Source organism: Anolis sagrei, chromosome 11 (genome assembly GCF_037176765.1).
Source record: "Anolis sagrei isolate rAnoSag1 chromosome 11, rAnoSag1.mat, whole genome shotgun sequence".
Lineage (NCBI taxonomy): Eukaryota > Metazoa > Chordata > Lepidosauria > Squamata > Dactyloidae > Anolis > Anolis sagrei.
Genome location: NC_090031.1, coordinates 29,927,771 through 29,940,863, shown reverse-complemented (window position 1 = coordinate 29,940,863; position 13,093 = coordinate 29,927,771). Strand labels below are relative to the sequence as shown.

At 39.1% G+C, this 13,093-nt stretch overlaps 1 protein-coding gene across 10 annotated transcripts in view; it reads right to left on the bottom strand.

Annotated features, from left to right (window-relative positions):
- The window catches only part of LOC132763387 (general transcription factor II-I), a 73,274-nt gene that overhangs the window by 49,398 nt on the left and 10,783 nt on the right, over positions 1-13,093 (bottom strand). For 5 of the 10 annotated variants that reach the window (XM_067472131.1, XM_067472136.1, XM_067472134.1 and 2 more), the window contains exons 6-11: positions 12,439-12,622; positions 10,837-10,865; positions 10,625-10,673; positions 8,873-8,916; positions 7,335-7,400; positions 2,839-2,898 (exon numbers count right to left, since the gene is read on the bottom strand). In XM_067472131.1, the coding sequence (XP_067328232.1) occupies positions 2,839-2,898; positions 7,335-7,400; positions 8,873-8,916; positions 10,625-10,673; positions 10,837-10,865; positions 12,439-12,622 (432 nt within the window). The remainder of the gene's footprint in view (positions 1-2,838; positions 2,899-7,334; positions 7,401-8,872; positions 8,917-10,624; positions 10,674-10,836; positions 10,866-12,438; positions 12,623-13,093) is intronic. The other 5 variants (XM_067472133.1, XM_067472137.1, XM_067472135.1 and 2 more) reach the window with 2 other exon arrangements.

Genomic DNA, 13,093 nt, shown 5'->3' with positions numbered 1-13,093 from the left:
ATCTATCCACCTATCCATCCATCTATCCTTCTGTCCATCCATCTATCTATCTATCCATCCATCCACCTATCCATCCATCCATCCATCCATCCATCCATCTATCCACCTATCCAACCACCCATTTATCTATCTATCCATCTATCTATCCACCTATCCATCCATCCATCCTTCTTTTCTTCCTTCCTTCCATCCATCCATCCACGTGCCAAAAAATTAAAAATCAAAAGTCACCCAATACTTTTTTATGTCATCTCTCAAAGTCAGTTTCAAGTTCAGCACAAAGAAGCAAAGCAAAGCCAAAAAGGCTGCCATTCCTCTAAATTAATGGCCTCTTGCCATGACAAGAAGGAAGAAGCAGGGGAAAAAGCAGAGTTCGCTGGGAAAGAAATGGAGAAAGCACAGAATTCTGGGAAATGTAGTTTGGGAAGGCGAGGAGCCCTATGGCAAAGAATGCAAAAGGCCTGGACCTAAACTACATTTCCCAAAATTCTGCTCAGCATCAGGAAGTCCTAGCAAAGGGAGGGAAGAGATGTGTCCCTCTGCCTCTTTCCCAGCCAAAGTTCCAATGAATGATTGAATCTGCAAATAGGAGGACGGAGTGAGAATTCTAGTAAGTAAATCTCTGTCCTGGCCTGGGAAGAAATCCCTCGATGGAAGTTCTATTTGTTAATATGAGAGAGATATTCAATAAGATAGCAGTTGTGGTTTTAATATATATATATATTGTTTTTAAAAAATAAAATAAAATCCCTAAAATCAGTAAATGTATTAATATTTTTGAAACTTGGGGGGAACGATCCCCTGTTATCTTGTGTTATTGTATAGAAAATTCAAAGATAGCTCTTGTAAAGTAAAGGTTTCCCCTGACATTAAGTCTAGTCGTGTCCGACTCTGGGGGATGGTGCTGATCTCCATTTCTAGGCTGAAGAGCCAGCATTGTTCATAGACACCTCCAAAGTCATGTGCCTGACATGACCGCATGGAGCACCATTACCTTCCCACAGAAGCAGTACCTATTGATCTACTCACATTTGCATTTTTTGGAACTGCTAGGTTGGCAGAAGCTGGGGCTAACTGTCATATTTTGGTGGTGGATGCTGCTGGTTTTTCCCCCAGGTATGTTGGATTTTCGGTATCGTGACCTGTCTCCTGTAATTTTGGAACCCTGGAACCTTGAATCTTTGGACTGGTTTCTGACTACGGTATAGACTCTTTATCACTGGACTTTGTTTATTGAACTCTCGGCGTTTGACCACTGGACTGGACCCTTTGACTACGGTGTAGCTTTTGCTATCAGTTTTTGTTTATTCTGTGACTGAGTGCTATCTTTGGACTATAAAAACAGCCAGCAAGTAAGTGCTGTTTTAATTAAACTGTTTGATAAAACTGAGAGTTTGATTAATCTCTACCTAAATAAGGCAGAGCCCTGGCAACGTGACACTAACAGCAGGAGCTCACCACTCTCCATGGATTTGAACCAGCGAACTTTCAGTCAGCAATTTCAGTAGCTCAGCGGTTTAACCTACTGTGCGCCACCAGGATTGTGGCGCAGCTGGCTGAGTGTCAGCTGCATTAAGATCATTCTGACCAAAAAGGTCATGAATTCGAAGCCAGCCCGGGTTGGAGTGGGTTTCCAACCAATTGTGTGCAGCCTGTTGTCGACCTTTGCAACCTGAAAGACAGCTGCATCTGTCAAGTAGGAAAATAAGGTACCCCCTTAAAAGTGTGGGGAGGCTAAATTAACTGATTTATGAGGCTCCAGCAAAGCATTCCAGTGGGGAAGCATGCGGGAATGCGGAAGTGCTTCATCAGCGTCGCAGATGGACGATGAAAGCGACAGCTCCCCTGGCGGCCAGAAAAAGTTAAATAGCTTCTGTGTATGTCTGTATATGTTAGTATGTCAGAAATTGGCACTGAATGTTTGCCATATATGTGTACATTGTAATCTGCCCAGAGTCCCCTGTGGGGTGAGAAGGGCGGAATATAAAAGCTGTAAATAAATAGAAAATAGTTTTATTTTCAAAAATGTTTTTAAAAACTTTGAAAATTGCCAAAAAAATTGTGAATAAGTGAAACGTTTTGAAACTTGATGGCTAAAAGTGGTAAATGTGTTCTACCAATGTAGCACGTTTCACCCCAATAGCTGTAAAAACAAGGGAGGGAGGAGCCCCTCAAGTTTTTGCACTTAAGCAATTACTCTAACAAAAAGTAACGAATTTTTGCTACTCTCGTTATAGTAACGAAAGTTTTACTAATACTTTAGCAACACTTTAGAAACAAAATGCCAATGCTCCTAATTTTGTAATGACTTTTGAAATATTTTTTTAATTAATCGTACATGCCAGGCACAGGTGCAGGCGAAACGAGCACAGGAGCAAATGCTGCCAGAACACAGTGGCCACGCAGTCCGGAAAGAATGCAACACCCCAAAAAGAAGCAATTCAGCCACTCTGCAATTCCAAGGACTGACTCGATTTGCATGGCGCAGTGTTTTGAAGGAGATGAAGCTGGAATAAAATCTTTCCATTTTCTAAAATAAATCTTTCAAACATTTCTCATCACGAACCGTGAGGATGTACGATTCCAAGCCACACGACAACGAACTGCATTTGGAAAGGCTACGGAATAGACTCCCCCCCCCCCACCTTGGTGCAGAACAAATCCTGGGATCCCAAGGAAAGAAGGAATGCCTCGAATGAGGCAAGAGACACAACAGGGAGATGTCATTGGCCTCTTCCTCACAATTTGGGAAACTAAGCCAAGTCTGGAAGGCTAGACCTACGATCGAGGTGTCAATGTGAGAAATGACTGCAATGATGAACAAGTGAATTGCGGTACCTGTGTAAGACTTTGCCATGGCGATTTTCTCATCAATCGCCGAAGTTTCTGAAGGACCTGCTTCGGTAAACAAAGACGACAGCCATGAAAAAAATTATCACTTTCCAATATTTTTCTCCTTTCTGTTAAAGAGAGCATGCTCAAGCTGAATCAAGCTGTTGCAGAAACAAATCGGTTTCATAGAATTACCATACGCAGACGATCCCAATAATCTCCGGTTTGATAGTAAAACTGAACGATTGTGTCGCAAATTGGTGCATGTCTCAAAAGCTATGAAACGGTTGGAAAGCTCTGCTCTAGCTGCTCCAGAGAGAAAGGAGGAAGTTGAACAACAGAGGATCTAGAAATCCCTCAAGAAAACCATAATACCGTCAGCGAACAGTTGAAAACCACATGTCAAACCAGCAAACGTGGGAGGGCCCACTGTGATGAAATGTCGCCGCTCTACCAATCGACACATCTTCCGACAAGGCTGTTTGGACCATCTCTCACTTGAATATTTCGGACATTTTCCTACAGAAAGGGGCCGCGAGGGGGAAGCGTTTAAGAAACCCTGGAATTAGATGACAGGTTGCCTCACTGAACGGGTACCTAATTAACATCCTTCATTTTCTTTTGTCTCACAAATGGATACATTCGGGAAAAAATGTAGCCCAAAGAGCTTGCAAGAAAGAAAACTACAGTAGAATCTCGCTTATCCGACCTTCACTTATCTGACATTCCGTCTTACGTTCCTCTTTTTCCTCCAGCATTTCCCCTTCAATTAAAGGAGCGCTCCCCAACTCTCTCTCCATTCCCAATAAGTGAAAAAGGCAAGATAAGGAAGAGGAGGGGGCAAGAATGGGGGGAAAGAGGCAGGACTAGAAGTGGAAGCATCCTCCCTCCTTCCCTCTGGGATTTCCATGCTCCTCTTCTGCATCTGGGCTCCATCTGGTCCTGAGGCGTTGCCTTGCCTCAACCTTATGCCTCCCTGTTGTTATGAGTGAAAAGTAATGCTTCCACCTTCGTAACTCCTCAACCAATGGCAATACTGGTATGTGGCTTGTTCAGTAGACATCCTCCATACAGCCCAGATTTAGCACCATCTAACTTCCATCTGTTCCTGATAATGAAAGAAGATTTCTGGGGACATCATGATGCTTCTGATGAAGACGTTGAGAGAACTGTGAGACGCTGGTTGCGGAAACAGAGTGTCAACTTCTTCCGTGACAGCTTTAGAAAAATTGTTGGCAGAAATGTATCCAATTGTCTGGTGACTGTGTCAAAAAGTGAATTGTGGTAGTTAAAGAGCACATTTTAAGGATTATTTCTGTGTTTGATTTATTAAAATATTCCATCCAAACCCAAGTAACGAAGGTGGAGGTATTACTTTTCATTCAACCCTCGTAGTACTCTAGGTCTCTAGCGCCATGTCGGATGGGTAACAGGAGGAGACTCCGGATTATCCAACATTTTTGTTTTTCTGATGTTCTGCTGGACTGTTTCTGTCGGATAACCGAGACTCTACTGCACAAGGAAGTAAACATACTGACCATATCCTCTCACATTGAGTCGAAAGTCAGAATAGTTCCAACGGTAATCTTTGTTACAGGAACACACTTGGATGTACAGAAGTGTTAGTAAGGTCTGGCCTTTCAAGTCAATGGACGAAGCTTTTCAGAACTTCTGCATTGATAGATTGACGTCAATAATAAATAAATCAGCAATTCATTTTAGCAGAGTTTGGGAATGAGAGCAGGGAAGTCTAGTTCCAAGAAGGCACTTGGTTGTGCCTGCCTTGAGCCGCAAGGAGAGGTGGGTAAGAAGCAAAATTACTACTACTACTACTACTACTACTACTATTATTGTTATTATTATTTTACTGACACAAAAACACAGTATGTCACAGCAAACGAGATATGTATGCTTGATTTCGTATCACAAAATCACAAGTCGAACACTTCCCAAGTGTCCAGGACTATGTGATGTATGATGTTGTTGTTGTTATTATTATTAGAAACACAACAAGATGGGTCCGCAACAGACACTCTGCTGACTTTTGTATTGGATCACACGTTGGACACTTCCCAAGTGTCTGGGACTTTGTGATGTATCGGTGAATAATGCATGCAGATCCCAGTAAGGTGGCCTTATGCAGCTGACAAATGGTAATCTTGTCAGCGCCGATTGTGTTTAAGTGCAGGCCACGGTCTTTGGGCATTGCACCCAGTGTGCTGATCACCACTGGGACCACCTTGCCTGGCTTGTGCCAGAGTCTTTGCAGTTTGATCTTTATTATTATTATTATTATTTTACTGACACAAAAGCACAGTATGTCACAGCAAACCAGATCTATATGCTGGATTTCATATCAAAAAACCACAAGTCGAACACTTCCCAAGCTTCTAGGACTGTGTGATGTATTTATTATTATTATTATTATTATTATTATTATTATTATTATTATTATTATGCTGGTGCGATTTTTGTACCAAAAGCTCCAACTTCCTTTTATTTTTTTGAGTGTTTGCATGTATTCCAAAGTTCCATGCATTTTGCAATAAGGTGGCTTCCCTTGGTTTGCAATAATAGGGCCAATGACCCATCAATCATTGTTAAGTTTTGGTTCCGCCCCTTTCCCCAGGGCTCTGGGAGGAGAGGGAGCCATTTTAGGTCAGTCTTGCATTGGAAGGCTTAGCTACAGGACGTGGATTAGCTCCACCTGTAGAGAAGCTTCGTTTCTCACAGCATCCGGGGCAAAACAGTTCCAAAGGACTCCAGCTGGAGAATCTACAAAGCCTTGACTGGTAGGTCTACTCAGGACCCAAGAAGCAGTTTGGAGCCGGGAGTAGAGCCCACACCCGCAAAGTTTAGAAAGTAGATTGCCCAAGGAGGGGTTAAAAAGGGTTTTCCTCTTAAAGAAAAGAAACAGTTCACGAAGCCAGTTGCCTGTCCCTTGTGGACAAGATTAAGAAAGCCACCAGTTGATTCAAAGCCTTGAAGTACTTGTATGACTTGTTGAAGATCCGAGAAGTATTTGATTGTTTTGTTGAAGTCTTAAGCAATAATGAAGGACTTTGTTAAACCTTTCAAGCTCCTAAAGACTCTGTATAGGAAAATCCTTAGGTCCTCCCACTCGAGGCACCCTGGCTTCCCGCTGGGCACAAAGAGCACATCCTGTTCAAAAGCCAACTGCTATAGGCCCAGCGTGTGAGAGCACAATTATTATTAAGATTTATTATTTGAAGCACAACAAGATGAGTCCACAGCAGACACTCTGCTGGCTGTTGAATTGGATCACACGTCGGATACTTCCCAAGATTATTATTATTATTATTATTATTATTATTATTATCATTATTATCTGATAGGACCAATTAGGAAATGACATTTAGAACCCAGGAACAAAAAGTGTGCTGTATAGTGTAATATATTATAATTATATAATTCTGAAATAATATATTATAATTTAATAATATACTATAATGACAAAACCAATTAGGAAATGATGCTTAGAACCCAGAAACAAAAATAGTGTGACATAGTCTTATTGTGCTTTTTTTTTTTTGTCGTGTCAGGAGTGACTCCTGGTGTGAGAGAATTGGCCGTCTGCAAGGGCGTTGCCCAGGGGACGCCTGGATGATTTGATGTTTTTATCCTCCTTGTGGGAGGCTTCTCTCATGTCCCCGCATGAGGAGCTGGAGCTGATAGAGGGAGCTCATCCACCTCTCCCCAGATTCGAACCTGCGACCTGTCAGTCTTCAGTCCTGCCGGCACAGGGCTTTAACCCACTGCACATACAGTGTTCCCTCACTTATTGCGGGTGTTATGTTCCAGGATCACCCGCAAAAAGTGAAAATCCACAAAGCAGGGACGCTATATATAAATATTTGGGGTGGGAAGGGCGGCATATAAATGACAGGACGCAAAAACCCGCAAAACAGCGAGTCTGTGAAAATCGAACCGCGAAGTTGCGAGGGAACACTGTACTTCATGCGAACCATAACAACATTATCGTCGACTCCAATGCTACGAACGATGTGTCTTTTGCATAACTATTACTTCTTCATTACAGTCACTTGGCGCGTTTTGGAACTATAAAGCAATTCCAAGAGGGCAGAATAATTGCACATAGGTCTTCTCCAAAGCCATTCGCTTAAAACATGAACACCCGAGTCTATTAATAACACTTTCCAATGACATACCATCGTGACGCTTATACGACACTTATCCGGCAGACTTTGCAAGATAGTATTTTTCCCGCAAAGCCTAGAACACATTATAATTCAAGGAAGACAAGATGAGAGGGAGCAAGAAAGGGAAGGGGAGCAGCACACAGAGAATGGCAGGCCAAAGGCAGCGGGAGAAAAAAGTCAAAGCCATGCAGAGGAGTCCCCACGCCAAAGCCAAAACAACATCTCGTCAGGTTCACAAAGAAATTCCTATACTTTCCCACAACCTTTTCCCCCGCCAAATTGGCCAGATATCAACATACAGAGCAGATTACTCCACGTTACCTGGAATGGTAAACTGATAATACTCAGGATCCTCCGATTCTTCTTTGACCGTGATCATCTCGAGACCTGAAGAAGAACGACATTTAGATATTATATTTAAGGATCAACAGAGATCCAAAGGGAACTCTATCACCTGTTTAGTCCCCAAAGCTGTTGTCGCTGTTAGTATTATTATTATATCAGCACCCATTCCCAAACACAAGAGTTGTAATGGGAAAGCAACCCTTTGTAAGACCCTGTTTAGTCCCCCAACGTTGTTATTGTTGTTGTTGTTATTCTATTAGCTCCCATTTCCAAAGACAAGAGTTGTAATGGGAAAGCAACCCTTTGTAAGACCCTATTTAGCCCCCCAACGTTGTTGTTGTTATTCTATTAGCTCCCATTTCCAAAGACAAGAGTTGTAATGGGAAAGCAACCCTTTGTAAGACCCTATTTAGCCCCCCAACGTTGTTGTTGTTATTCTATTAGCTCCCATTTCCAAAGACAAGAGTTGTGATGGGAAAGCAACCCTTTGTAAGACCCTGTTTAGTCCCCCAACGTTGTTGTCGTTATTATTATTATTATTATTATTATTATTATTATTATATTAGTTCCTATTCCCAAACACATGAGTTGTAATGGGAACACAGTCCTTTGTAAGACCCTGTTTAGTCCCCCAGCGTTGATGTCGCTGTTGTTGTTATTATTATTATTATTATTATTATTATTCTATTAGCTCCCATTCCCAAACACAAGAGTTGTAATGGGAACGCAACCCTATGTAAGACCCTGTTTAGTCCCCCAACATTGTTGTTGTTGTTATTATTATTATATTAGCTCCCATTTCCAAACACAAGAGTTGTAATGGGAACACAACCCTTTGTAAGACCCTGTTTAGTCCCCAAAAGTTGTTGTTGTTGTTGTTATTATTCTATTAGCTCCCATTTCCAAACACAAGAGTTGTAATGGGAACGCAGCCCTTTGTAAGGCCCTGTTTAGTCCCCTAAAGTTGTTGTCATTATTATTATTATTATTATTATTATTATTATTCTATTAGCTCCCATTCCCAAACACAAGAGCCCTTTGTAAGACCCTGTTTAGTCCCCCAAAGCTGTTGTCGTTGTTGTTATAATAATAATTACATTTATTATTTTACTCTAGTAATTATTATTATTACATTTTTTTATTTTACTTCATTATTATCATTATTATTACATATATTATACTAGCATTTATTGCATTTATTATTTTACTCTAGTGATTATTATTATTGCATTTATTATTATACATTATTATAGTTATTACATATACTATTATACTATTATTTATTACATTTATTATTTTACTCTACTGATTATTATTATTACATTTATTATTTTACTTCATTATTATTGTTATTATTACATTTATTATTATACTATTATTTGAGGTGAGAAGGGCGGCATATAAATGTCGTAAATAAATAAATAAACAAATAATGGAGGATATTAGGTGCTGCTTTCCTGACATTAAGGAACATAGACTGAAGACATCAATATTTAAAAAGGAAGGCAACATACCAGAATCTTCACTGGGTTCCGTCTTCACCTGGATAGGAGGGCAACTAGACAAAGAGACCAGAGAAAAAACGTAAACATACACAACAATATGGAAGGCCTTTGGAGGTCCCTTCCAAATCTATGATACTATCTCTATCTCATATATGTAGGTATATTGATACAGGCCATCCGCAAGTGACAAACATCCGACTTACGAATGATGCAGTTAAGAACAGGGCTGGGCTGGATGGGCTTTGGGGTCCTTTCCAAATTTATATATATAAAGACTTCTATCACTTTGAGTATCCTTATGGAGAGGAAAGTTGGGTACTACTACTACTATGACTAATAATAATAATAATAGATGCATGACCGCTTTGAAGCGGAATACAAACGTAATACTATTATAGCTATTTAACCTCAGCAGACTGAAAGCCAAAACCAAAGTCACAACAACATCTGTTATAGAACTCCAATATGCTGTTGACAACATAGTCTGTGCACAATCAGAAGACCTACAGTTATTTATTTATTTATTTATTACTTCGCTTATATACCACAATTCTCAGCCTAATGGCGACTCAGTTATCATCGGTATACTGGAGTTCTATAACAGATGTTGTAGGTCTTCTTCTGAATGTGCACCAACTACATTATCATCACTGTATTGGAGTTCTATAATAGATGTTGTAGGTCTTTTTCTGAATGCGCATATAGTATGTTATCATCAGCATACGGGTGTTCTACAAGATGTTGTAGGTCAGTGGTTCTTAACCTTCCTAATGCCGTGACCTCTTAATACAGTTTCTTGTGTTTTGGTGACTCTCAACCATGACATTATTTTTGTTGCTACTTCATAACTGTAATTTTGCAACTGTTGTGAATCATAATGTAAATATTTTATATAAACAACGTATTTTCATTCACCGGACCAAATTTGGCACAAATACCCGAAACACCCAAATTTGAATACTGGTGAGGTTGAGGGGGATTGATTTTGTCATTTCCGAGTTGTAGTGGTTCAGATTGATAGTTTACCTACAATCAAAGAACATTCTGAACTCCACCAACGATGGAATTGAACCAAATTTCCCACACAGAACTCCCTTGACCAACAGAAAATACTGTCTTTTCTTATGGCTTTTGGTGACCCCTCTGACACCCCCTCGTGACCCCTCCAGGGGTCCCAACCCCCAGGTTGAGTAACACTGTTATAGGTCTTCTGAATGTGTACAGATTACGTAATCATCAGCATACTGGAGTTTTAGAATAGATCTTGTAGGTCTGAATGCACACAGACTACATTATCATCAGCATACTGGAGTTCTATTACAGATATTGTAGGTCTTCTGAATGCACACAGACCACATTATCATCGGCATATTGGAGTTCTATTGGAGACTACACTATCATCAACATACTGGAGTTCTATAACAGATGTTGTAGGTCTTCTTCTGAATGCACACAGACTACATTATCATCTGCATACTGGAGTTTTAGAACAGATGTTGTAGGTCTCCTGAATGCACACAGAATACATTAATATCAGCATACTGGAGTTCTATAACAGATGTTGTAGGTCTGAATGCGCATAGACGATGTTATCATCAGCCTATTGGAGTTCTATAACAGATGATGTAGGTCGTCTTCTGAATGCACACAGAATTACATTATCATCAGCATATTGGAGTTCTATATTGCAGTCTTGATGCCACAAATTACTGAGGAAATAAACATGTACAGTTCCAAGAAAAGGAATAAAACATTATGTACCTTCCAGCTGAGGATGTTATTGTGTGCGAGGGGTCCATTATGCGAGGTCCTGAAAGGGGAAAAATGACATTTAGTAGCCATAATGTAACATTCAAATCAATAGATGAGCATTGTGAACAAGAAACAATCAGGGTCAACTAATCACCTCCAACAAAGGATTCCCCCAGGCAGTAAGAAGCCAGACCTTGAAACTGCTAGGATCAACTACTCACCTAAGTGTTTTTTTGGCTCAAGGAAAGGCCTAAAACAGAACAGAAAGGACTTGGTTAATTGAAAAGTACGCCACACTCGATTGAACATCTATTTCATTTGTATGCAAACTGCTGTCGTCTGTAACAAAGGGCAAAATTATATATTTACCAAAGAATTGTTTCACAACAAATCTATGAATTAATCATCTGGATTTGCAAGCATCTCCACAATGGTCAACAATGGAGGTCACATCTGGTGGGAACATGTTATGTTAAGTAACAACCCCTAACATTTGGTAAATATAAATATATCTGGTAAACAAATGTGAATATTTTAATGAATATATTTTGTGAACATTCTAATAAATATTTCTGCAAATATTTTAGTGAATATTCCAACCAATATTTCTGTAAATATTTTAGTGAATATTTTAATGATATATTTTGTTTTCTGCAAATATTTTAGTGACTATTCTAATAAATATTTCTGCAAATATTTCAATTATTATATTTTGTGAATATTCAAATAAATATTACTGCAAATATTTTGTGCATGTTCTAATAAATATTTCTGCAAATACTTTAATGAATATTTTATAAATATTTTTGTGAATATTTCTGCAAATATTTTTGTGAATATTTTCATGAGAATATATTGTGAATATTCCAATAAATATTTCTGCAACTATTTTTGTAAATGTTCTAATAAATATTTCTGCAAATATTTTTGTGAATATTTTAACAATTATATTTTTGTAAATAGTCCAATAAATATTTCTGCAAATATTTTAATGAATATTTTAACAATTATATTTTTGTGAATAATCCAATAAATATTTCTGCAAATATTTTAGTGAATATTTTAATAATATATTGTGAATATTCCAATAAATATTTCTGCAAATATTTTTGTGAATCTTTTAATGAGAATATATCGTAAATATTCCAATAAATATTTCTGCAAATACTTTTGTGAATGTTCTAATGAATATTTTAGTGAATATTTTAACAATTATATTTTTAATATTTCAATAAATATTGCTGCAAATATTTTCGTGAATATTCTAATAAATATTTCCGTCAATATTTTAATGAATATTTCTGCAAATATTTTAGTGAATATTTTAACAAATATGTGTTGTGAATATTCCAGTGAATGTTTCTGCAAATATTTTTTGTGAATATTCTAATAAATAGTTCTGAAGATTTGAACTGCCAACCTATCGATCAGCAAATTCAGCAGCTCAGCGGTTTAACCCGCTGCACCACCAGGGGCTCCTTATCTTGTGCATTGTATATAAAATTCAAGTAGATAGATCTTTTATTTATTTTTTGTAAATACAGTTTGTAAAATATTAAATAATTCCCCAATAATTAGTTGATGAGCGTAACATTCTGAAACTTGGTGGGCTGACCGTGGAAAATGTCTGGTACAACTATAACAAGTTTAATCATGATAACTCTAAAAATGAGAAAAGAGCCCCTGAAGTTTCCCCACTTGCTCAATTACTTAAGAAAAAAGTTTTGCAATGATTTCTGAAACATTTTTTAAATCGATCACTCATGCCAAATTATATTCCAATAATCAATACAATACAAGTCAACGGGAGGGTGCTGCTTCACCTTTTGATGACGAAGGAGATGCTGGATTTGTTCTCCAGGATCCACCTGAGGGTCGTGACGTCGTAATTGGTGGGGTGCTTGAACGCAAGGCCTTCTGGGAGGCCGTGCACCGCCACGGCGGACGGATCCCTCTGGATCTTATCATACGGCACGGGAACAACCGCCGACTTCCCTAAGGCTTTGCCTAGACGGAGAAAGCAAAGCTCGTCAACAAGGGACCGCGTTCGTTGGACAAAACACTTGAAAGGTGTTGTGCGTGCCTCTTCTTTTTTGTCACCCCTTTGTTTTCCCTAAACTTCTTGTGCTGAACTTCCAAACACATATTTATTCCGAGCTTTATTTCAGGGTCTGTTGACAATGGGGATGAGGGTTTGGTTGGGCCTGAGTTAAGCTCAGACGAGAGGCCACAGCTGCCTCAGGAAGATTCCCAAGGCCACATTCCTGGGAGTGGCACTTCACAGTCTTTCTCAGAGCAATTGTCTGAAGATGATTTGTCAGGTGCAGAAGTTAGTGAGAGTCAAGGCCTTTGTAAACAGAGACCGAGTGCTCAGGTGCAAATCAGATCCGTTCATTTACAGGAAAAAGGAGATAAGAAACCTTTATCTGGTGGTAAGGTCAAGAGAAATGCTTTCCTTTCGTTTCTGGGATCTGGAAA